Below are 23,539 nucleotides of genomic sequence, written 5' to 3' on the forward strand. Positions count from 1 at the left end.
ATTTATCCTCAAAGTGATTTACTATGGTATGATGCTGAAAGTGAGAAATAATGCATATCTATCTTTCAGCAATTTTAATCACTAGTCTTTCAGTCAGAAATTAGGACTCTTGAAATTGAAGGCAGATCTGGCCTTCCAACAGCTTCCCAGCATTTTTTTTTTAATTATTATTATTATTGTTATTTGTTGTTAGATACTGTTCATAATGCTCTGTAGTTTGCTTGTTATCAACATTAGACAATGTTGTAATTTATTCCAAATGGAATCCCAAAGAGCATCTGTGGATTGTACATAACTCAAAATACACTAATTCATGAAGTTGCACTGAAAGAAATAAAATCTGTGATTTTAGTTTGATTGTTAATCTGCTTGACTGATTATAAGAAACTAATTACTTTATCCGATTCCTAAACTGTTGCTATTGAACTGCTAAACAAAAGAGTCATTACTTGGTGGGATCCGTACCCTAACTTTGTTGACAGAAAGTGAGTTCTGATAAATTTAATCACCTCCATTATTTTTTAATTACAATCAAAATTAAAGGAAACCCAAAGGAATAATTAAAAACAAACAAACAAAACCTGTCTGCTTTCTTGCTATTTATAAATAAATAAAATAAAATAAATTTACACATAATATAAAAGAATGAATTTAGACACAAAACTTGGTTTAAGTAGTCCAAACATAAGCCAGGAATCTTTATTCCTGAGAAAAACAGGCTGCTTTCAGACTAGGAAAAAAAAAAAAAAAAAAGATGCGACAATCTAACAACCTTAACACCATCATCTGAATGCTGTTTGGTTCAGCTAACAATAACCCATCAACAGAAGCACAGGAGCCTCCCTGGAGTTGAATCTTCCCCATACCATTTTCATACCAGTGTAATTCCATTGATATCTGAGGATTATCCTCATTTACAGCAGGATGTGGGAAGAGAATCAGGCTTCTGAACAGCTATGCTATACTGCAAATGCTAAGAAAGTTTCATGCATTACAGCTCTGCATGTATTGTGATCTACAGTTTCTTTCATTAATAATTACTATACACCACATATAAATATAATTGTGTCCACTAGGGGGATTTTGCTTTTAATAGACAGTACACTTCAGTACTGGCATTTTAGTGTGACCCACAAAAAGGGAAAAATATTTAAGATTTAAAAGTAAAAGCATTCCTTTATGATCAGTCTCTTTCCTTCTGATAATACCCATTTGTGATGTCACTCATCCACATAAATGTCAGGTGAGAACATCCTGACACTGCTTCAGGCTCCTCCTGATGTCCCTGAGGCTCATCCTCATGAAGTCCAGGTTAGGGACATAAACCTAACTGGTTTTACATCTTCATGGAGTAATGTTCTGCTAATGGCTCACCAAATTCTTTCTGCATTTGTTTTGCATGTGTTTGCTAATTTTTCAGCATGCATGTTCCTTATTTATCAGTCTAGAGTGCAAGTTTTAACAAATATGCATTTTTCCATAATGTCTTGATTCCATTATCTTTTCTGCACTACTTTTTGGATTTTCTGGTATACATCAGCATACGTTTTAAGTCATAAGTAAACCAGAATAGGGATGAAATATCAAATCTAGTAAATATATGCAAATTCTACTAACTTGTTGCATTTAACAGCTTTCATTTTTTTTTTTTTCATGCTAAATTCCAAAAAGTAGTCAAGAAAATGGAAAGTGAATGCAAAATAATGGTTGATGAATGGGAAGATGGATGGATGAATGGATGGTTGAATGAGTACATTTATTTTACTGATCATATGCCTGCCTGCATAGTAATTTGTTTTGGTAAGATTTGATAGTATCTAACCTTAACCAAGCTTAGAAAAGTTCCAATACCCATTAAATTCAATAAAAACCATCCCGGTGATGTTGATTTCTATTGATTCAGCCCCCTGAGAACCCAGTATGCTTACATTTAGCTCTTATTTAGATGGAGATGTTTTTAGTTCAATTTCATCTCATTTAAGTAACTAAGAGAAACCACAGCTCAAGACAAGTGTCCATTGTAAGGACCACCTTCCCAACTCTGAGGCTGCAAAGAACAGAAATTCACCAATCTGTCCAACTAACCAATGGAAGGGACCAACATTGGTCGAGACCTTTGTGGCACTGCACTGCCATGAGAGGACCTTCGCCCTGCATGCTCCGCCCTTTCAGGCCGTCCTGCAGATGATGGATTACCTAAAAGCTAAAAAACAACAACAGAAAAAACAGGTTTGTAAGTTACATGCATGGTAACATTATGGTTATATGGTTGGACATTGATCAGGTCAATCGCATTTGGAAGCATAAGCTCTAAAGGCAACTAAACTTAGTTTTTAACTGAAAGGTTAGCTGAAAACTAAATACTGTTGCCTGGCAAACCTGCAAAAGAAAAAATGGTTCCCTGATTTATGGCAGAGATTTTGCAACCAGCAGTCACATATTGGAACAAAAAGAAAAGAAAAGAATAATTTTGGAAACATTCTTTTGCCTTTGTCGTTGCTGCTATGACGTTATAATCTCCTGAAGAGTAGTGCAACCGGTTATGAGAGCTGACGATATCAGGCTACACTGAAAAGGCAAGCATATCTTTGTTTTCAGCTATATAGCTTTGTCCAGTTTGCAGCATGTGAACAAGGGTATATCCTTCTGTCTTTGAGCACACTGCTTTTCTATAATGGCCTTTAACTCTTAAAGCCTTTTAGAGGTTATTGAAACACGTAGAAGGGAATGTAGACACACTTCATCTCACACCACATCTGTCTCTTTCTGTTCACTTGCAGAAAACGTTGCTATTTTTATCACTAAATGGTATTATTTTAATGCTTTCCAGAGTTCATCATGCAGCCATTGAAATTAACACAGCTTGTGCACTAATTTCAATGGGAGAAAATTTTAAGGATCGTTTCAGATTAAACTGCTGGGCTAGAAGAGCAGGCAGCTGATTTCTACTGTTAGAAAAAAAAAAAAAAAAAAAAAAAAAAAAAAAAAACACTTGATTTGAGATCTCCACTCTGGATTGTGTAGACTGAGAGGGTAAAGAACTTGTTCGGTCTTTTGGGAGCAGGGAAACCTATGGATGCATCTGTCAAAGCATGGAGACTCTGCTATAGACTAATGGACAGAAATGCAATTAGGCAAGATCACACAGAGGCATCCTTGAAAGATATGGAACAGCCCTGGCTCTCCCTTTCGAAGAAGCTGTTTGCCTGCATTCTCATGCAGAGATGCAGTCTGCAACTTCAAAGGCAAGAAGAGATGATCTAAAAAGGAAGGCGAAGTAGTGACAGTGCAGAGAGAAGGCAGAAAATGGAAATATGATGAAACCTGTGACTCCCCAAATCTGGGTCATGTTCACACTGGGGAGAATCTTGATTCTTGTCCAGAGATGGTTCATGATAAAGAGCATATCCTAAAAATTCTGAGAGTGAAATGAACAAAAACAACATGATGAAATGGATTCCTTGAGATATTTAAAATAATAATTACTGATGAAATATTTTTCCAATTAAAATGCAGCTTTTTTTTTTTGCTTTTTTTTTTTTTTTTTTTTTTTTTTTAAGCAACATTTAGATGGGCAAAATAAATAAAGACAATATTTTGGAAAATCATAGTTCAGCTAACCCTTAATTAAAATTTAGATTCAGTTGTCCTTTAATAAAAGCAGCCATTATTGTATTTTTTTTTTCTGTGGGAAAATCATTGTAAAGCAAATTAAACTGATTTCAGCATGATAAAAGAGATGACCATAAAGCAAAATGCGGAATAATAAAGAAAACTGAATGGGGAGAAAAAAAAGGGTTGGGGGAAATGCAGCAGATAGGTCCAAAGGATGGACTCTAAAAATTAACTCAGAAAAAAAAGAAAAACAGAAAAAAAGTAGCAAGAGAAAGAAAACAGACTGATTTGGCAAGCAGATGTTAGAAGGAAGATTTATTTCACACACCAGAGAGTCTTCTGCATCTCTGTGGGATGGCTTTGCAAGTGGACCAGCGGCCCTAGAGTCAGCCATTTTTAAGTCGGTCTTCCAGCCTCCCTGAACTTCTTCATTAGACAAATTATCTGTTCTATTACATCTCTGAGCCTCATACTTTTTCTCATAACTGGGCTTGACCTGTTCATTCCTGGGCTCTTCAAAGGAAGGACCCAAGTCACCAAAATCTTCTTCAATGCTGATTTGTCTTGTTAAGGTTTTCCTGCGAGCAAGCAAGGGCCTCATGCTTTTCCTGCAGGAACAGTTAGCAGTCTCTGCACAACAGCTAGATGCAACATTGGCAGAAACTGAATCACAAGCATATCTGAAAGTAAAACGAGATTCTTCTTCTTCACTTCCACAGTCTAGTCCACTGTCTGGGCTTCTCGATAAAGATCGGCTATATTTACATCCTTTGTCGTCTCCAGCAAAATCCTCCATGCCTGAAATTCTGTGCTTGGCTGCATACCAGAAGTTGTGCTGCTGGTCTTGATTGTAGGGCCTAGGTGGTCTAGAGTCTCTAGCTATTTTGGAATTCTTTTTATAGGGCATACCTAAACCCTGCTTGTATAGCAGTTCAGTGTATTCACCATCCTCTTCAGCTACTTCTGGAATACTGAAAAGCTTTTTACTGTGATGTATCTGTTGTGAAAAGTCAGGCTGTTCCAAAAAAGTGGCTTCAGTGGTCTTATTCTTATCGCACTCCTTAAGATTATGTAATGTTAAAAACCAGACAGGGAACAAATAGCGTGTGACAAAAATAAAATGGGAGGGAAAAGGGAGAAGAAAAAAAAAATAAAGACAGAATTAGTTTTAGAGCAATGGCAAACATAAGACATGCAGCTTATTTAGTGAAAAAGATGTCATGCTTTGAATGAGTATCTGTGAAAAATAAATACATGATTAAGAAGTTGCTGGGTGTCAGATACAACATGAGAGGTCAGTACAAACAACTGAGTGATGCTCTAACAAGAATAAACCCATGCATTTAAAACAAAGCAATAGAAGCTGCATACAGGTTCCAGCATGGTGAATGAGAATGACATTAAAACATAGCACTAATGTTTAGTACTTTCCTTGCCCCATGCCAAATTGCAATTTAATTTTTCTTTGTAACCCGTACCCTTATCTGAGAATGAAAAGTCTGTTATAACAAGCTGTCTTGCTTTGCATCTGTGAAAGTACCGTATATATATGAGTAGCAAATATTCCTACATCTCCTGCCAGAGGAGAAACATTTTGCAAACATCATTAAAGAAGCTCTAGTTTCCTTTGTCAAACTGTAATATATATATATATATATATATGTATGTATGTATAAATAAATATAAATAAAATTCCCAATTTTAAAGCTTGGCTTCCACAGAAAGAATCCTGAGAAGCAAACTGCTCTCTGATGTCTCTTGGTTTGCACTGTCATCATATCTCCCAAAATAATCTTGTACCTGCTTGTTAAAACGAATATTTGAGAATCAGCCTATTAGTAGAAGTAAGTGAAAGTCTCTGTTTATATCAGATGTACGTAAAAACTGTCCCAGCCTGAATAAAATAAGCATTCTGATCATGATAGATATATATAATAGGGAATAACAATCTCCCAATTAAGCAAGTATATATCCACATACAAAACATTTTCTTGTTATTTTGGAGAGAAAACTACAGCTGAAAGTGCATGTTTGGAATACCTTCAGATGCAAGAGGAACAGGAATCTGTTTCCATTATGGAAAATTCATTAAATGTGTTTTTCATTTTTTTTGTTTGCTACTGCTGTTGCAAAGTGAGACTGGATCTAGTGAAAGAGGGGGAAATTATGAAACACTTTGGGATCAGAATGTGACCTGCATTTTGTATCAAAAAGCTTATCAACACGGTGGGCAATAGTCTACACATGAGACTCTGACATCCATGAGTCCTTCCCCAGGAAGTACTCACAATAAATTCTACTAAAACTGAAAATCAACCATACCCTCCACATACACTAATACATCAAGAAAAGCATGCCTGCAAACTTTAACATGTCTAAAATGATTTACTACACCAAATAAGGGTCTGGATCACCTATTTAGATATCAAAATTGGCAACACTATTGTAAAACCAAGAAGTAGACATAATTTCTGATGCATAAAGAACAAGAACAGTCTAGGGAGAATTCACTTTTCCCCCAGACGAATGGGACAGAAGCAGCATGCAGAAGGATTTCAGTTTGAACCTTTATGATAGCAGAAGAATTGAAACACTGATTATTTTTCTTTTGAAAAAAGTACCTGTCTTATTCCAGACAGTATCAGATTAAAAGGGCTGAATTTACAGTACACAAAGGCAGTTACAACAACAGTTAGAATTCTTCTATACATAAGAACATAGCATTTTTTTATGCTTTACCAGCATACTGGAAGAAAAATACACCTGTGGTTTCCCTTCTCATTCAAGTTATCCAACTTGCTACAAAAACACAATTTAGTGCAATCAACAGACACATGAAAAGCAATTACAATTTATACATACAAGTATGAGAAACATATATTCTGTATTGGATAAGTTCAACATTCTGCAAATAATTAATTGTTGTCTTCCATGATAAATACTCCTCTTGTGATTAAGCAGTATTGCTGATAGATATTTCCTACTGTCTCTGACAAGTGATTATTAGGTGATTCTTTAATAATCAGAGCACAAGGATTTCTGATAATACATTTATCAAACAGAGTTCACCCAAATCCCCTTCTTACAAGTGTGCTTTAAAGCCAGAGGAAGAGATGGCACTGCACTGAAAACAGGAAAAAATTCCTTAGACTTGAAAAGCCAAAATTTTTTTTCCTATATGTTTGTATGTTTATATAAACCTTTTTGCCCAGAAACAACTCATGGTCTGGGTAGCACATGCAGTATATTGTCATATAAATATGGGAAAAGACCCCCGATATAGATCAGAAATTGCAACTTCCACAATTACATATAGGAAAATAGTCAACTAGCTAAAAGATTAGCTATCCAACTATAGAAGAAATAAAGGAGAAAAAAAAAAAAAAAAAGATGTCAAACCAAATATGTTAAAGATAGCCTCGACATCATAAAAACAATTTTTGCCCTAGTTCTAGTTTTATACAACAGTGTTAGTTTTAATTGTATGCAAAATCCCTAAGTGTATAAAAGAAATGGTTTGAAGGAAGAATAAAAAGACAGAGGTATTTTTAAGGTTTCTCTGCAGTCATGCTTACCTTAAGTGCATTGTGTGAAGTCACACTGACTCGTCGTCTTCCTCCATCCTCCAGCTGCATTTCCGAGTACAGCTCTTCTTCATCTTCCTCCATAATATCGGACAAATCAGAACCTCTGCTGCTCTCCGTATGGTACTCTTCACCATGGCAATAGTGAGGCTAATCAGCAGGGTGAGGGAGAAAAAAATTTACCGAGTGACATTAAAAATCTTTGTATACCACCAAGAAGGACTAAAAGCATTTCCTAGGTTTGAATTTCAAGCTAATACTACATATAAATTACATAATGCAGCTTGCTCCTCTGTTTTAGCAGACAGATCATATATAAAACTTTTTGCCCATTTATGCTCCCAATTCAATAAATCCAATCTCAATCTCACAGGTGACCCAAAAAAGAATGTCTGCATTCAGAGCACCAAATCTAGTTTTAGTCTTGATCAAACTCACATAATTTAAAGAGGTCCTTCATGCATCAGTAGACTTGCTGACCGCATTGTAAAAGCCCTAGGATAATTCACATATCTTCTGTTCTTCACAGCTTTTTGTTGCAACACATTATAATTTAAAAGTGATCAGCACTTAATTATTGCAGTACGTTACCATCATTATATGATACAGCTAGCTGATGGATTCTGAAGTTTTCATTCGTGCAAACACTGTAGGAACAGACTGCTATGATCTTAATGTGTTTTTGTTTGTTTGTTTGTTTGTTTGTTTTTAAACCAATTCAATATTTCAAGTTCTTATTAACTTTCAGTTAGTTGGAAGACAAAGAGGACAAAGTATGTCTTACTAAATTGCTATTGTTAAATAGGAGTGGCCTTGGTTAAACTTTTAAGCCAGAACATTACATTTAACAAACCAGATCATAAACCAAACTCATTGTACATTTTGTAACTGAACTAAACTCACTGCACATTTTGTAAGCACAGCATGATTAGATATATTAAAAAAAATGGGAACCACTGTACATGAAGATTGAATCAAATCCTGAAGCTGCATATTAAGGAACATTTGAAGTTTGGAGTAATGCTTATAAGTGCTTGAGCTTCTGTAGCGAACTGAACCAAAATTCCAGAAAGTCTCAAAATTGGTACAAAAATAATGAAGGCCATTGCTTTGACCCTTCAAGAAGGGAGGTCAGACGTTTGGCTAATAAGATTCTTCAACCATGTCAAGACATAATAAAATATATCTTTGCTAGGATTTACAACTCTCTTAAAAGTAATGTAAGAAATTCATGTTTGTTTCCAGCAGGATCAGACTAAAAGCTGCACAGGTGTGGAAAAACTCTTTTGGCAACATCTCTCTATTCCTTACAGCATGCAAAGTATGTATGTATGTTGCTGATTTTCTGCTAATTAGGATTACAGGTCTTTTATGTCACACAGAAATCCTTCCCCCTTCCCTTTTTTTTTCCTCACGGAATGCTTTTATATGCAAGAGTAATGCATGATACAGAAGCTTAGAGCCCAAATGTGACATTTGAGTCACATTTCTGTTCCATTTTTTTCTGTTTCCAGTGCTTAAGACCACTGCTTGGGATAACAACCTATAGATGCATGGTGCCAAGCATTCAGTTCCCATAAAACAGCATAATGCTCCAGTAAGAGGACATTTACCTAACTACCCACAGTTTTACCAGTATGACTACAATAATCAGTCGATACCCTGAATAGCCTGCTGAGCTTCACAAAAATACTTGTTTCATACCAGACAACTGACACAAGAAAAATACCAGGCTACTTACTTGCTTTCCAAGTTCTGACCCTTTCAGAAAATCATCAACTGAAGCCCCCCTCCTTTTGACATTAGGAGAATCATAGCCATCTTCCTCATCATCCGAGTTAGCATACTGGGCTGCATTGCTCCTTTCACTAAAAACACTTCTTCTCTCCATCTATCAAAGCAACAAAAAATGGAAAATTGTGAAGACTTGATCCTGCAACCAATGGAGAAATGGCAAATATAAGACATGAGTACTCAAGAACACAACATTTAAATATACTTGTGGCTTAAAACAATGTTAGTTTTCCTGACTCTAACCTTTTAGGAGCCTGCAGGAGTTTTTTGGTTGTATTATCACTCTCACTCTAAGAATGTTTTCATGTGACCATTAACACAGCTGCTAGCTTTCTTCCCTCTACCACTGTTAATCTTAAAATTCTCAGCATTCTACAGTCAGAGGCTGCTAATGAAGACTTTAATTTCCCCCTTGGCTGAGGATTAGCAGAAGACCTAGTCACTCATTTCAGCATTTTTTAGCTCAGCACAAAAAAAAAAAAAAAAAAAAAAGCTATAGAATGAGACTTTATCCTCTTCCTCTACTCACAGGTGACTCTTACCCCTCAGCTTCTGAATGCTGCTGCCTACTCCCATGACAAGGCCTCCTGAGTGTGCCATCTAACAGGCTGGATAGATGTCAGGGAGAGGACACTCAGCAGCCTACTGCAAAGGGAGAATTGCTACTACTGGAGATCAAACATAACAAATATCACTGGTGGAATTTGATTTAAGGTAGAGTGAATCCATCTGTAAATTTCTGTCCAGATCCCTGGACATTTCGAGCATCACTAAAATTAATGTAAATAAGCATGGTTCAGAGCATATGCTATGTCAGCAACTTTCAAAAACAGAAAAAGCATTTCAGTTCTCTTTCTCTGTTTGTTATATCAACTTTCATTTGAGTGCCAAAGAAACTGTCTTTACTCCATTACATTTATCCCAGTTTGCTTTCCTTATAAAGAAAGGGGAGAAATACACACAGAGATTATTGACCCAGAATTATCTAGCTTCTCAAAACTGGTATCATCACCTACTGGCTCAATTCTGTTCTGAAACAGAGATAATCAATACTGGCAGGCTGTTAAAACATGCATAAATGTCAAAGTAATTGGAATTATTCTGGAGATACAATGGGAGACCAAAGACTCCATATATCAACTCATGACAGACATATGAAGGACAAAGAGAATTTATGAAAACTGACACCAGATCTTATCTTGAAGCAAGTAACTAGCAGTTATGAGCTGTGATGAGAAAATAACTGCCCAGAGACCTTTTCTTTTTTTTTTTTTCTTCTTTTTTTTCAGAAGTAAGGTGCTCTGCATTTTCCAAAAACATTTCTAGTGATCAAAGGTTGATCAGTGCTTTTTATAGTTATGAGCGTATTTGTGAAAGATGCCGCAGAATTTTATCACACTGTTTCTTCTCAAACCACTGACCTTCAGTGTTTGGGAATTTATTAGCTGCTCAGTCAGGTGTATACTACAAAGTTTTTTGATAGTAAGTGCTACAATGAATAAAGCAATCCCTATAAGCAGCAAGAAAAATTTTGCCTTTACCCTATTGCTCTCTGCAACTCGTTGTGCAGCTTCTCTTGCCATGGCTTTTGCAACCGTATTTGGGACAGGTGTGCCTTGAGGTTGAGGGAGTATTCGGTTAGGTGATGGAGACCTCCTCCCCTGAAGAGGGCTGTGAAAGTTAGGGAGAGGTGGCTCAAGTGTGTGCCCATGAACAGGGGATGCCGAACGAGTCTGCTCCCATGACTCATCCATTTTTAAATGTGGATCTGAATGTTCTTCTTTGGTTTCTGGGGCTCCGGCACTTGCTAATGGCTTAGATTTGGGAGCAGTTCTGGGGTGAGGGGTTGGAGGCACCAGTAGGTCTGATGGAATGGCAGCAACAGTAGAGTCCACTGATTCCCCTTGTGCAGAGAGTGTTCGAACAGTAACTTCTTTTGCTTCCAGATTTCTTAGTCTCATTAACTCCACCAGTGTGTTCTCTGCTGTTGGAAAGATCACCTCCGCCACCTGGGTACACAAAAAAGCAACTTACTAGCATGAAGACATCTATTTCCCTCCCCTCATCACTCCCCTCAATGACACTGAAGTACAGCCTTCAAGGTCTTAACATGGAGTCAATTATTGCCAATACAGATTGAGCTTCGAGAGCTCACATTAGGTCTCCACACCAATTAGCACCAGTTGTCTTTAATCCTTTCAAATAATTTGTCCAAAAGATGAAGTGTGTATAAAAAGGGAGCTAGTGATCAAGTTAAGCACAAACAAAAGAACAGGTTCTACTGAAACGCAGGAAAACCCTGCACATATCCAAGTGCCATCACACATTTATTGCTGCCTTTACCTGTCAGTGGAAATTCACCTTACGTAGATGGTACCTGCAACACTGGAAGAACTCACCCGTTGACCTTTTACATAAACACCATAGCCTGTGACATTGGCACCATGGGAGGTCCCTGTTGCAGTCAGAGTTGGTGGTTTCCAGGACACCTGTACAGTTGCTGGAGTGGACCCGGCCCGGACAGTAACATCTTGAGGTGGAGCTGGGGGACCTAAAGACAGGCAAGATTGGTCACCTTTGAGCATTAGATCAGAGTTTGTACATCAGCTGATAATACTTGTGAGTTGGAAACTACTGATCTCAAAGCACTTATTTTTTCAAGAAGACGAAATATTCTTACTGCAGTTACAGTGTAGAAACAGAAGCACACACTCAGCAGATCATGGAGCTATAAACTGACCCTCAGCCTACAGCCATTAACTAAGTTATATTTGCAAGACAGTCTGTACTTGCACCTTGCTCAGGAACAATTTTTATCCCTTCAGGCTGCATAACTACTACTTGCTCTGAATGCAGAAGATGTGAAAAGGAAAATGTGGGGAGAAAAGTGCCTAGGAGTGGCTGAATGAAATTTTTTTAATGAAAAACTGCTGCAAGTGACAGCAAGTGACTTTTTGGAATATATCTTTGCACTGAATGCATATGGCATACTCAGAAATCACTTTTAAATTCTGTCTCATGACCATCAGTGACTCCAAGCCAAGATTTGCAGATCAGAAAGCACTTCGGCACTAAGGTGAGCTGTGGACTGCGAGCCAGAACCATAACCTTTTCTATCAGCAGCATGTTGATGTAATGGGAAACTGGACTCAAAGACTCCTCTGCACTGAAAAAAAATATGCCTGCTAACCTTTTAAGGCATTTACAGTACGTTTCGGTAATAGCACACCAAGTACATCCTTAATTAAAAGGCATTATTAACCTACTATAAATAGCACTACTTTGGACAGAAACCAAAGTAAAAACATCACAGAGATTATTAGTTCATGAATATTTCAGGCATCCTGTTCTGTTAATTTAACAGTCAAACACTGAGAAGTGTTTCATGCTAAAACATTTCAGATGCAGGTTTCAGCTGCAGCTATCTCTGGGTGATAGCTGGGAGATGATAAACCTTAGTTGCTGTGAGTTTGCTTTTGCCACTGAACTAAGCACCAACAATTTTTGTTCATTTACCAAGAGAGAAAGCTACAAATACTACAACTGTGTGCATTCATTGCTACCAAACAGATCATGACACAAGCGTTAATATCAAACAAGCCTCAGCTTCTAGATAAAACCATCAGTGCATTTCAGTAGTTTTTTTTTCCCTGAGTTTCATCCTTTGCCATGGATCCAAATCCTTCCGCAGGGATTTGCATGGAAACACAATTCTGGTCATATTCAGGACACTACATTTTTTTTTGCCTGTACCATTAGTTGCACCTACAGTATATTTTTAACTAGCAAGGCCAAAGCACATAAACTGATCTAATACTATTATTTCCCAAGACAAAGATTTTGATTTAGGGTTCAATTTCATCTTCGCTATTTTATTTACAGCCGGCATGCCCAACATACAGAAGAGTTCCTCAGTTTACAGGAGAGAACGTATATGATCTAGTCCAGGATCTCATATCTGACAATGACATTCATCTGCTCCCACAGTAGAAGGCACCTTCCTCCCTTTTCTCCCTCTCTTGCCCTCACACCTCCCAAAAAAATCAATATCCAGGGAGTCTCTCTCTACTTTTGTAGGCTGTAACAGAGATTGGTTTAATAAACTGTAATGCTTCTCAACAGAGAATAATTCATTGTTGCTTTATCATCCTTTAGCAACTAGAGGGTGATGCAGCATGTTAAGCAGTTAGCCTGAAAAAACCTCACTCATTTAATAAATTTAAGCCACCATCTAAGGCAGTATATCCCAGATTATGCAGAACATATACCTAGTTTAAAATGCCCTTCTATTAGCAAATGCTACAATAGCACCACCACTTAACCCACTGAAATGATTTAAAATAAAATAGTAAATGCCTGAACTGTGGACATTTTTACTGAGCCTATAAATAAGCAGCATCAAAAGCAGTAGACATACAAGCTTAATTCCCTCTCTAAATTCAACCATCTTGCATGTCTCCTTACATATAAGTCTTGCAAGGCAAGGAAGAGACCAGAACTAACTTATCCCCCTTCGTTGGAATCAAATCCCAGCAAAGTCAATTAACCCATTGCACAATACATGTTGTTGGAATTTTAGTCACCAGGAGTCACTTGTGCTTTACTGTCCCTGCTTCAGAGGCATTCAGTGCTCTGAAAGTCTAACTATATAAGGAGGCTTCTACTTGTCCTTGATTAGATGAATCTATAAGAAGAGATGTCCGAAATTTTCAGGTATTGCAATATATCCCCAAAATTATGACATTACCCTTTAAATGTACTACATTATTTCATCTCTAGTTTTCAATGCTACATCACTGTTCTTAAATAGTGGGAAAAGACTAATAACGCTTTACAACATTTCTAATGTAAAAGTAAGTTGGGGGAAAAAAATCCCTTTCTTTCCAAAACATGACCAATTTGTTACCTTTAACAATTCATATTATACTTCTGATCACAACCACACAACCAAAACATATTTGAATCCCCTTAAATCACTGCATAATCCGCTATGCTATCCAAAATGCTTTTCATTACAGAAGAGAGTTGGGTCATCCCTGTAAAAAGTGCATTCAGACACACAAACAACATACAAATAATATTCTAGAAGTAATAACTGTTTATTTCCAGCACTGTCCACACCAACAAAAATAAATAATTACCAGAACTAGTATAACTAGACTAATTAAAAACAATTTGAGATTATTCTGATAAAAACACATTTAGCATGTGATCCGTAATGGAGATAAACATGTCTTTCCCTAGTTTATCTCTCCAGAATGTACCCAGGAACCAGGAGGAGAATAAAGCAGGAGAGGAATTAATTATAGATACTGTAAAGCAATCTAATAATCTGCAGTCTTCCCAAGAATGTGACAGTGATTACAGTATAAAGCTAAAGGTTAGGTTAATTTATTTAGAATTTTTCAGAGAAATTTAACTGCAGAGTTTTGGGGTAGGAAGAAAAATATCAAACCTGCTGGCAATGTAGAAAATTCCACAAAGGCTTCCTTTTTTTCTCGTTGTTCTAGGGGAAGCTGCCAGGGCATCTGATGGGGCTTTGCCATGACCTTCACCTTGTAAGCCATATTGGGTTTCAAATTAAAAAAATGGTACTTGTAGCTAGCAGCCTTGACAATGTCAAATTCTTCTTCATTAAGAAAGATGACATGGCTGTAGTTACTATTTGTAGGGAGCCAGGACAGCTCAGCAGAAATCTGGGTTATGTTGTCCACTTTAAGATTAGAGGGGGCTACAATTACGTCCTTCCCAACTAACAAACTGCACTGCAGTTCATCCGAGTTACCCCTGTTTGTAATGCTCTGAACTGATATTCGGTATGTACAAGTAGAAATGTTAAGCTTTTCTATAAGGGCTTTCGTTCTGCTTCCCAAGGCTATGTTCATCCGTACTTCTTTGTCAACCAGAACATTATAGCTGCTAATGGTTCCCCATCCGGGTGGCACTACCGGTGGCTCCCAGCCCACAATAACACTTTTGGCTAGTTGTTTAATAAGGGTGATTTTTCTAGGATAAGGCACAATGTCTTCTCCAATTTCATCGATGTTCACATCCAGAGTCCCTGCGCCATTGCTGATTATGCTAGAGTCTATGTGACTTGGACTTATCTCTAGGATGTCTCCTTCTAAAGTAGAACCCGAATGGTTGATAAAATTCTGATCTTGTTCACTGCTTAACGTGCTTGATAAACGCGTCTCATTGTCTTGAACAAAATCCACAAAATTTGAAGGGACTAGTCCTCTCTGTCCATCTAGGAGTTCCCCTGGTGAGAGAGAATAATGTCATTAAAGTCCTCAAAGTGCAAATGCACTCCTGCACATTAATGCTTTGCAATAAGTAGATAAGGAAGAAGATACAGATGAAAGCTATACATAAACAGCATTCACAGTTAGAGAAAGTAAGGTTTCAGTGTAGCAAAAAAAAAAAAAAAAACAACACAAGAGAACTCACAGTAAGTTTTCTTGTCACCTTAAATCTTATCTTTCAAGTAGGAAAAGCTGACAATATAAAATATCTTATAATTAGCTATGCCTGCAAGGAGTGGCTTTGCCAGTGAAGAAACTCTGTTAATTAACACAAAGATGATAGGGGTAATTTTAGCAATTGATTTTGTAGTAGATGAAGGAAAGCACACGGAGTGTGTTTAACACTGATTTGAATCTGCATCGTTTAGCATGAATTTACAGATTAAAAAAAATAAATACCTTCATAAAAACCATCTTCATCCATATCTCCATACACATAAAGGTACTTTCCGGCCGTAAGGGGGAGCTCTGCTTCTGGATTTTCATTTGGTCCATCGAAAGGGTTGTAACTGCAAAGGAGTAGAGATGAAAAATATGCGTGTTCATTTACAACCACCACATACCTGAATACTAATCAGAAGAAGGTATACACTTCTAAGGGTGCATTAGATAATAAGTCATCGGTTTGCTGTTTCTGATTACCTTCTGAAACATATTTTGAATGGAGTCTAGGTGAGTTTGTTGTACTGCCTCTATGAACTGTATTGCCAACAAACTGCCATGAAACACAACATATTCACTTAAACACTATACACTTAAAACCACATCCTTTTCCAGAGAGAATCTACTCACATTTTTTTCACTTAGATCTCTTTGAATACTCTGGCCTAAATCTTTATTAAAACAAAACAAAAAAAAGAATTAAGGAGATCTCACTTGGGACATCTCTTCCAATCCCCATCTTCTGTTTGTTTTATATGACGGTCTTTTACACAAGTTATTAAATTTCAACAGAGACAAATTAAATAGAGACAAAAACAGTAAGCTACAGCTAAAGCAAGCTACTCATAGACAAAACTTGTTATAAGTGTTTAAATCCATATTAATCTTGAAGCATGAATGCAGCTTATGAGTTAACTACAGGCAGATAATCATTCTTTGCTGTAAGGTGTTGTAGAAAACAGGCCTGGCCAGGAGACTGAAATGTCATTTGGCACAAGCAGTGTATTAGTGCTTATAAGAGCATCCACATGTTATAATCATTCTAGTAATCTTGAATAAATATTAGAATCTGTTTAAAATCATCCTGAAATATAAAACTATAAGACAGCAGAATTGCTGATGACAGTAGATGCAGTGATACGGTTATCCTCAGGATGCAAATGCTCCCAAGGATAACTGCATTTTCTCAGAATTGAAGTGTATGGAAATGGCAGTGTTTTGCAGCCTTGGCAAACAGGAAAGGGGGCTGCTATCTACAGCAGTCTCAAGCTTGGTTTACAGTGAAAATAACTATTTTCTGGTTTTGTAGTCTTATGCTATTAGAAGCAAGTGAACATCAAATACTAAGGAATTCAGCTGACCAATTATTTATTACCTGCCAGCTTTGGGCTATATCCCCTGAAAAGCCTAGTTTGTCTAAATCTAACAGACAATCATCTTTGCATGCTGCAAGGCACTCTGCTCCCTCCCTTGTGCTGTAGAAGTAGACTCACAGCCCAAAGGAAGCAGGGACATAGCTCTGTTAACCTACCTCCCAAAAGCGAAACAAAGTCATGTTGAATATTACAACTATGTATTATATGTGCAATGAGCTGGTTTTGTTACCTATAACGGGCAATACAAAGATGGACTTTCCCAGAATATCTCTGCTTTGAGGTATTGGAATTCTGATCATTATCCATCTGTAAAGAAAACAAAAGAAAACAAAACAAAGATTTCTAAAAGATGCATGCACCATTTTTATATCAGACAATATAAATCTGACAGAGAATGTGCAACATTAAAAAAAAATGAAATTCTAATATAGAACAGAATTAGGCACTTTTGCATAGTAGGTCTTAGGCTATGAAGGAATTGCAATTCAGATTCTAGCATGGCATAGAAATTGAGCTATTTCTTGATATATTCCAAAGATTCAGATGATGTTTCTGAGTCTGGATATTGATTTTCCTCAAAAGCTTGCAAAATCAACCCAAATGTGGATTGGTTCTTTGTCATTTGGTAAGTAGAGATGCATGAAGACGTCATGTCCACTCACTTTCATGTTGCTGACTGAAGTTACTTAACCATACTAGCCTCTGACCATCTCACCCTCCTGACAAAGCTTTTAGTGAAGTCTTTATTAAAATACAAGAAAGTCAGTTACTCCAGAGTGACCTATCATAGGTGATATGTCTAGTGTTTCATAATACAGCTATGTAATTATATAGACAACCTAAAATGATACTCTACTATTTTAATTAGAAAACTATCATAGCACCATGATACTCGTAGCTAAATACTTGAGACAAATGATGAGTTTCTGAGCTGGTGTGAGTGTCAGTTTCCACATAGCTGGAAACAATGAATATCACATAAAATATAGCCCCCTTTCCAATCCAATCCAATCTGCAGCAGCAGCAACTGCTGAATTCCACACTTTCTATTATCTGAAATCACATTCCATCGACCTGCTGGACAATCACCTCCCTTGACCTGTTGGCCACTCCTCTGTTGATGCAGCCCAGGATGCAGTTGGCCTTCTGGGATGCAAGCATGCACTGCCAGCTCACGTCAAGTTTTCATCCACATTTCCTTATGATTTTATTAACACACTCTCCTTTGGGTCTGAATACTTCTAAAAAAGAATGGAACTTAATTTCTGTGTGCTTGCATAAGGTAAGTATGTATCACATAATTACACTCAAGACAGCACACAAAGAACAATTCTGCAAAAGAGGGCTTGACATTCTCAGTGAGAGATAACTCAAAAACAATAAAAAAAAAAGAATTAAATTTGACACGCATGTCTTCTGTTCCTTGCTGTTAGTTCTGCTTCCCTAAATCTCGTTGCTAAGCTGCTGTTTCTGGTTTGACTACTTCGGGCTGCTTTTTCTGTGGCCTCTACAAAAAGAAGTGAATGTTCCACATTTCATGGTGGTAAGGACACATAATATATTTATTTGTGGATAATCCATAGTAACAACCATGGAATTTCTACTGTACTAAAATCTAATATGTTGTTGAATATCCTACACCATACTCAGTCTTGCAATCCATTTAAAAACATTTGGATTTTATCAATTTTCAGAGGTTCAGTAGCAATGAACATAAAATAGTAGAGAATATTCACACAGTTTCAATTTATTTACTTCTGTAAAGATAAAAATGGGAGTCAGGACTGTAAGCTGAGGGTACAAAGTAAAGATAATTTCTTCTGTTTGCCCACATATAACAGGCATATAATATTTAATATATAATATTATACCTTTCTATAAAGCTTTCAAAATGTGTCCTATACCTTCTTATATTTAAAATTTTCCCTAAATATCAACAACCAACTTGTCACATTGTCTTCGTAAAGTTCTTAGGAGTTTCCCACTGGCTTTCTACAAGAATTCTACTAAAATCTAGAAAACCTTTTTAAGAAGGACCTCTCAAAAGTACAATTAAATACAAGTTGGAAAGTTGAATAGTGTAAGAGCTTAGAGTAAATGCTCCAAATTAGTTTAGAAGAGTGTTTAGAAACTGCTTCTAGCAGGTGGTATGAGCCTAGTTGTGGTGAGAAAAGTAACACATCATGAAAACCAGGCAAAGAACAAGTACTGCAAAATAAGCCACTTCTCAAGCCTAAAGCACACTTGCCTTGACAGGGCACTGGTCAGAATTGCTCTTTTACATGTAGATACCAAGGCTGTATCAAAGTCACACATTTTGGTAGATACAATAATAATAATAAACCTGTGTAACAGACATACACCAAAACAGACACAGACAGAAGTACTGACCTGCACCTTTTAAGCACACAAGTAATGCAGAAGTCTGAATGCAAGGATGAGATTTTCATAGAAGCCTAAGGGTCTCACACATGCATTTGTCATACCATGTAACTAGCATATCAACTAAGACTTTGAAAAGTTCAGTGAAATTCCCACTGGTCACATTCACAATTTGTCTCAGACAATGAGAATATTCTTGTCTTTTCAAAGGAGATGGATGATCCCACATCAGTCCCTGGAGAAGAGATCCTGGCCCCATAACACACATTTCCAGTAACAAACTTCAGAAGACTCACATCTGAATCAAATCTGCATCTTGGGGTACCAGATCTTGACTTGGACAAGAATGTAGGTTTGACAGACAATTGCTCTGGTTTGTCTCCAGATATTTGAAGAGGTCGTATAAATTCTGAAATCACAGAATGGCTTCCAGAAGGACTTTCATGACCTGGCAGTGAAGAAAACACATAAAAGAATAAGTAACTGCTTTCAAGAGAAACATTTCCAACTAATAACAAGAAGAGAGTTATTTTCTCCTCCTTTTAGAAATCATTCTAGAAAAACACTAGGGTAGGTAGAGTGAAGACAAGAAAAGTAGCTAAGCCTACTACTTCACAGCCTTTTGACAGATTACATAAGTCAACATTATGTAGTGGAACATCATGTAGATAGTGAGGCTATTTTAATTCAAAAAAATAAAAGTTAAAGCTTTCCATAATGCAAAGAATTCTGTTTTAGTTCTGAGCACCTTGATATCTTCGGAGAAGTAAAGTAATTTGCCATGTCGTTGAACATGTTCAGGACTAGAAAGCTACTGTTGGAACCCCTCTATTTCTTTTGGTGACCCTCTCATATTCTGGAAAATAAAATCAAGTTGTGCAATTATCTTCAAAGAAAGTGACTGACATGTAAGTCATTTGGTTGGCAGGATATTCATTTTGAAATGAAGGGAAGTATTTTGGCATGCTGCGGGGCCAAGAAGTTCCAAGAATACCTGTTGCATATTTCTTATGAGTACCTCATTAACACCAGTACTAAACACACAATTAGATCATATTGCCATCAATTATTTTTTTTAAAGAGAAACTATGAAAAAGAAAACATCTCCAAATACTTCTTTATATATATATATATATATATATTATTGTGCTTTTTAAACACACCTAAAAATAAAGACAATACATACTGCACATTTAAAGGACCTAAGGAGAAAGGCTTACAAGAGGCTGAACACACTAATCTCCTATTGTCTAAAGTGAAAACTAGACCTAGTGGTGAGGAGACGTACGTAAAAAGAACTACTTCATTAAGGTTGCAAGAGAACCAAAAAAGGTGAAATATAAAATATTTTCATAGCTTTCCTCCTTCACTATTAGGTTAGTCCCCAAACCACATGAAAAGAAGCAGAAAATTGTAAACTGAGCATAATTATACCTGCAGCATCAGCAGAAGTTATAGCAAAGTCTGGGGCATTGCTGACACAATCAGATATCCAAGGTGTCTTCTCTCCTCTTCATTTTCTCATTAACATAACAAGTCTATGCTCTAATTTTTCAGACCATAGATATGTGCAGGTTTGGTATTTCCTCTCCAGTTCTGCCAGAAGTCTGGACAGCAAAGTTTTGCTACTGAATTGCAAACTTCCTAGACACGTCACCTGGAATTAACACTGGAACTTCTTTATTCATTTTGCAGAAGACCATAACCTCCAAAACATAACATCAGAGTTTTTTTTTTTCTGGTGTGCTCCTTAGTCCAAAATTATTAATTTTTTTTCTGCATTAGTGTAATTTACAGCAAGACAGCTTAAGCACACTGACAACAGGGAAACGTACCAGTCACCTTACAAAAGATTTATTACAATCAGCCCTGCTTGCAGCAGTCCTCAGGCTGGTAAAGGCTGCATATTTTTTTCTTGGAACCTTTCTCACATGTATAACAGAAAAGTCATCCCTGTTAAGAAACCTTTAGCCAATTAAGCTCCTTCTGTTTGCTGTTAATGTGCTTGCCATATCAGCCTGTCAGAGCCAAGCCTGTAAATAATTGCTCCAACTGTGATTATTCATTCAAAGGAAACTGCTGTTTGGTCTCATACCTCCTGGCTTTGTTACTAAATTCGTTGCACTACATACAAAGTGTGGAGAGAGATTCTTAGAAGATCTAGCCCTTGCTTTGCTAGGATGATTCTCTTCTTCAGCCAAGGCAATTCATTGAGATGTCTGGGCTTGAACAACAGTATGAATATGGAGGAATGAGACCAATTAAAACTCTTAAAATTTGTTCTTTCACTGGAAACTAATTAAAAATGCATCTTTGCCTTTATATTTGCACTGTGGATAAAACTAACACTTAAAAAAACCACCAAGGTACTAGTTCATAAGAACATCCAGAAGCTTCTAGAAAAAAGCTTCTCTTTTACCTCTAAATTCTAGGAGAATTAAAAAGCCATGTGCTTTTTTTTTTTTGTGTGTGTGTGCATGTGAAGTCTTGTAAAATCCATATGCCATCAAAATGGCCATTACTAGCAACAACCTGTCAAGGAAATCTGAACACCCTTCCAAGGAAAGAGGCAAAGAAGAACTCCAAACGTAATTTAAATGTCTCAGGCAGAACTGAAACTGACCATAGCTGAAGTACAATTAGCCTCTCCATTTTATTTATGGGACTGCTGATTCATTATGAACTACCTAAATTATCTAGATAGGCCATTTAAATGCACCCTTTATCTGATGAATAATAAATCTTGAAGGTTTTTGTATTGGGTTGTGACATTATTATATGCTCAGAGTGAACTTTTTATGCTCTAATCTATTCTGGCTAGGTTTATTTCATTTCCTGATACATTTAAAAATTGTCAATTAAGGCAAAGCAGCTGGTCATAAACTGATCTCATTTCCGTCATTTGCTTTGCTTTGAAAGCTGTCCTTGTGTTTCCTCATGTGTTCTTTTTTCCTTACACATAATAAAAATAATTACACTTCTGGTTTGAAGAACTTGCTTTAGCATTACCATCATTATTCTGAAATAGTTGATTTCAATAATTAGACATTCTACCCACTTGCTTAAACATTATTTGATTGTTATCATTGCATTCATACTGAGAATGAATATTGTCCAAGGATTTCTGATGTTTATACTACAGTGCTGCAGGCCCTGAATTCTAAGTAGTATAAAGATCAATAAGTTATGAAAAAAGGCTTTGAGAACAAGGCCTTTAAGTGACTTCAGTACAGACCTAGCTGTGTTCCGTGTTTCCAGTCCAGATCTTTTTTCAGGATTTTTGTTTATTTTGTTTTGAAGGTTTTATTAAAAGCTGTTTCTATTAGCAGTTATAGAATAAATACTACATAGTGTGTTAAGTTTGAGTCAGGACCTAAGAATGTTTAGTTGATTTTTATTTGAGGACTGAGGACTATTTACATCAACTCCAGAGATAAAGACTGGACCTTCACAAGCTGCCTAAACAACATTTCAGTACTTAATTACCTTTCTAAAAATATGTCTTGCTTTGAAAATCCTACCCTTAGGGACATGAAGAGCTAATCCTGTTGTTGTTAAGGAAATTTCTGCTAAATTCTTACAGCCATCAGGTAATGTCTTGTGAATTCTCTATTTAATGCACTTTAATATCCACTTAGGTAAGATTTACAGCTCCAGAAGAGCCTTTTAAGCTTATATATACACCACAGTGGGTGAGACTGCAAACAGCTATAATTTTGTGTTTTAAAAAACTAAGCCATATAAAGTACAGAGTCACTGAAGCAGAATAAAAGAAGGATGTCACCCTGGTTTCTTCTGACTTGGTTTCACACTGAGTGTGGCACCCTTCACCAAAAATAACTGCTCATCTATAGTGATATGGAAACGATTTGTGATTTCTAGGCCCTACACCTCACAATTTTTCTAGAAGCTTAACAAGATTAAATAAAACAAACAAATAAATACAGACTATTTTGTTTGTCTACTTCCTCTTTATATTTATCCTAAAACAATTTCAGGGGAATTTGTAAGCTATGGAAATTATCTGATAACAGGAAACTACAAGTGTTTCTTTGTAGAACAAGTAGTAAAAATCATTCTGTCATGGGTGATACTGAGCTAAGTATCACCTGCTTGTGAGCACACTTCTCAGCCTTGATAACAACATAGTTATACACAATCTAAAAATTTACATGCAGGTTCCTTTCAGGTGTCCTCAGGTAACTTCTTGCCTTGAAACTTTTTTATGAATAATGTTAACAAAGATGTGTGGTCTGGAGGAGCAGTTGCCTCTGGCAACAGGCAATTATGATCTGGTGAAAATTCACCACAGAGCCTGTCA

At 36.7% G+C, this 23,539-nt stretch overlaps 1 protein-coding gene across 11 annotated transcripts in view; it reads right to left on the reverse strand.

Annotated features, from left to right (window-relative positions):
- Positions 1-23,539, reverse strand: part of RIMBP2 (RIMS binding protein 2) — a 146,876-nt gene that overhangs the window by 16,653 nt on the left and 106,684 nt on the right. For 9 of the 11 annotated variants that reach the window (XM_084491642.1, XM_084491644.1, XM_084491646.1 and 6 more), the window contains 10 exons: positions 19,515-19,666; positions 17,066-17,142; positions 15,698-15,807; positions 14,449-15,255; positions 11,393-11,544; positions 10,535-11,002; positions 8,941-9,090; positions 7,191-7,349; positions 3,944-4,675; positions 2,086-2,203 (listed from right to left, as the gene is read on the reverse strand). In XM_084491642.1, coding sequence (XP_084347768.1) covers positions 2,086-2,203; positions 3,944-4,675; positions 7,191-7,349; positions 8,941-9,090; positions 10,535-11,002; positions 11,393-11,544; positions 14,449-15,255; positions 15,698-15,807; positions 17,066-17,142; positions 19,515-19,666 — 2,925 coding nt within the window. The remainder of the gene's footprint in view (positions 1-2,085; positions 2,204-3,943; positions 4,676-7,190; positions 7,350-8,940; positions 9,091-10,534; positions 11,003-11,392; positions 11,545-14,448; positions 15,256-15,697; positions 15,808-17,065; positions 17,143-19,514; positions 19,667-23,539) is intronic. The other 2 variants (XM_084491651.1, XM_084491652.1) reach the window with 1 other exon arrangement.

This window comes from Aythya ferina, assembly GCF_964211825.1.
Source record: "Aythya ferina genome assembly, chromosome: 17".
Taxonomy (NCBI): domain Eukaryota; kingdom Metazoa; phylum Chordata; class Aves; order Anseriformes; family Anatidae; genus Aythya; species Aythya ferina.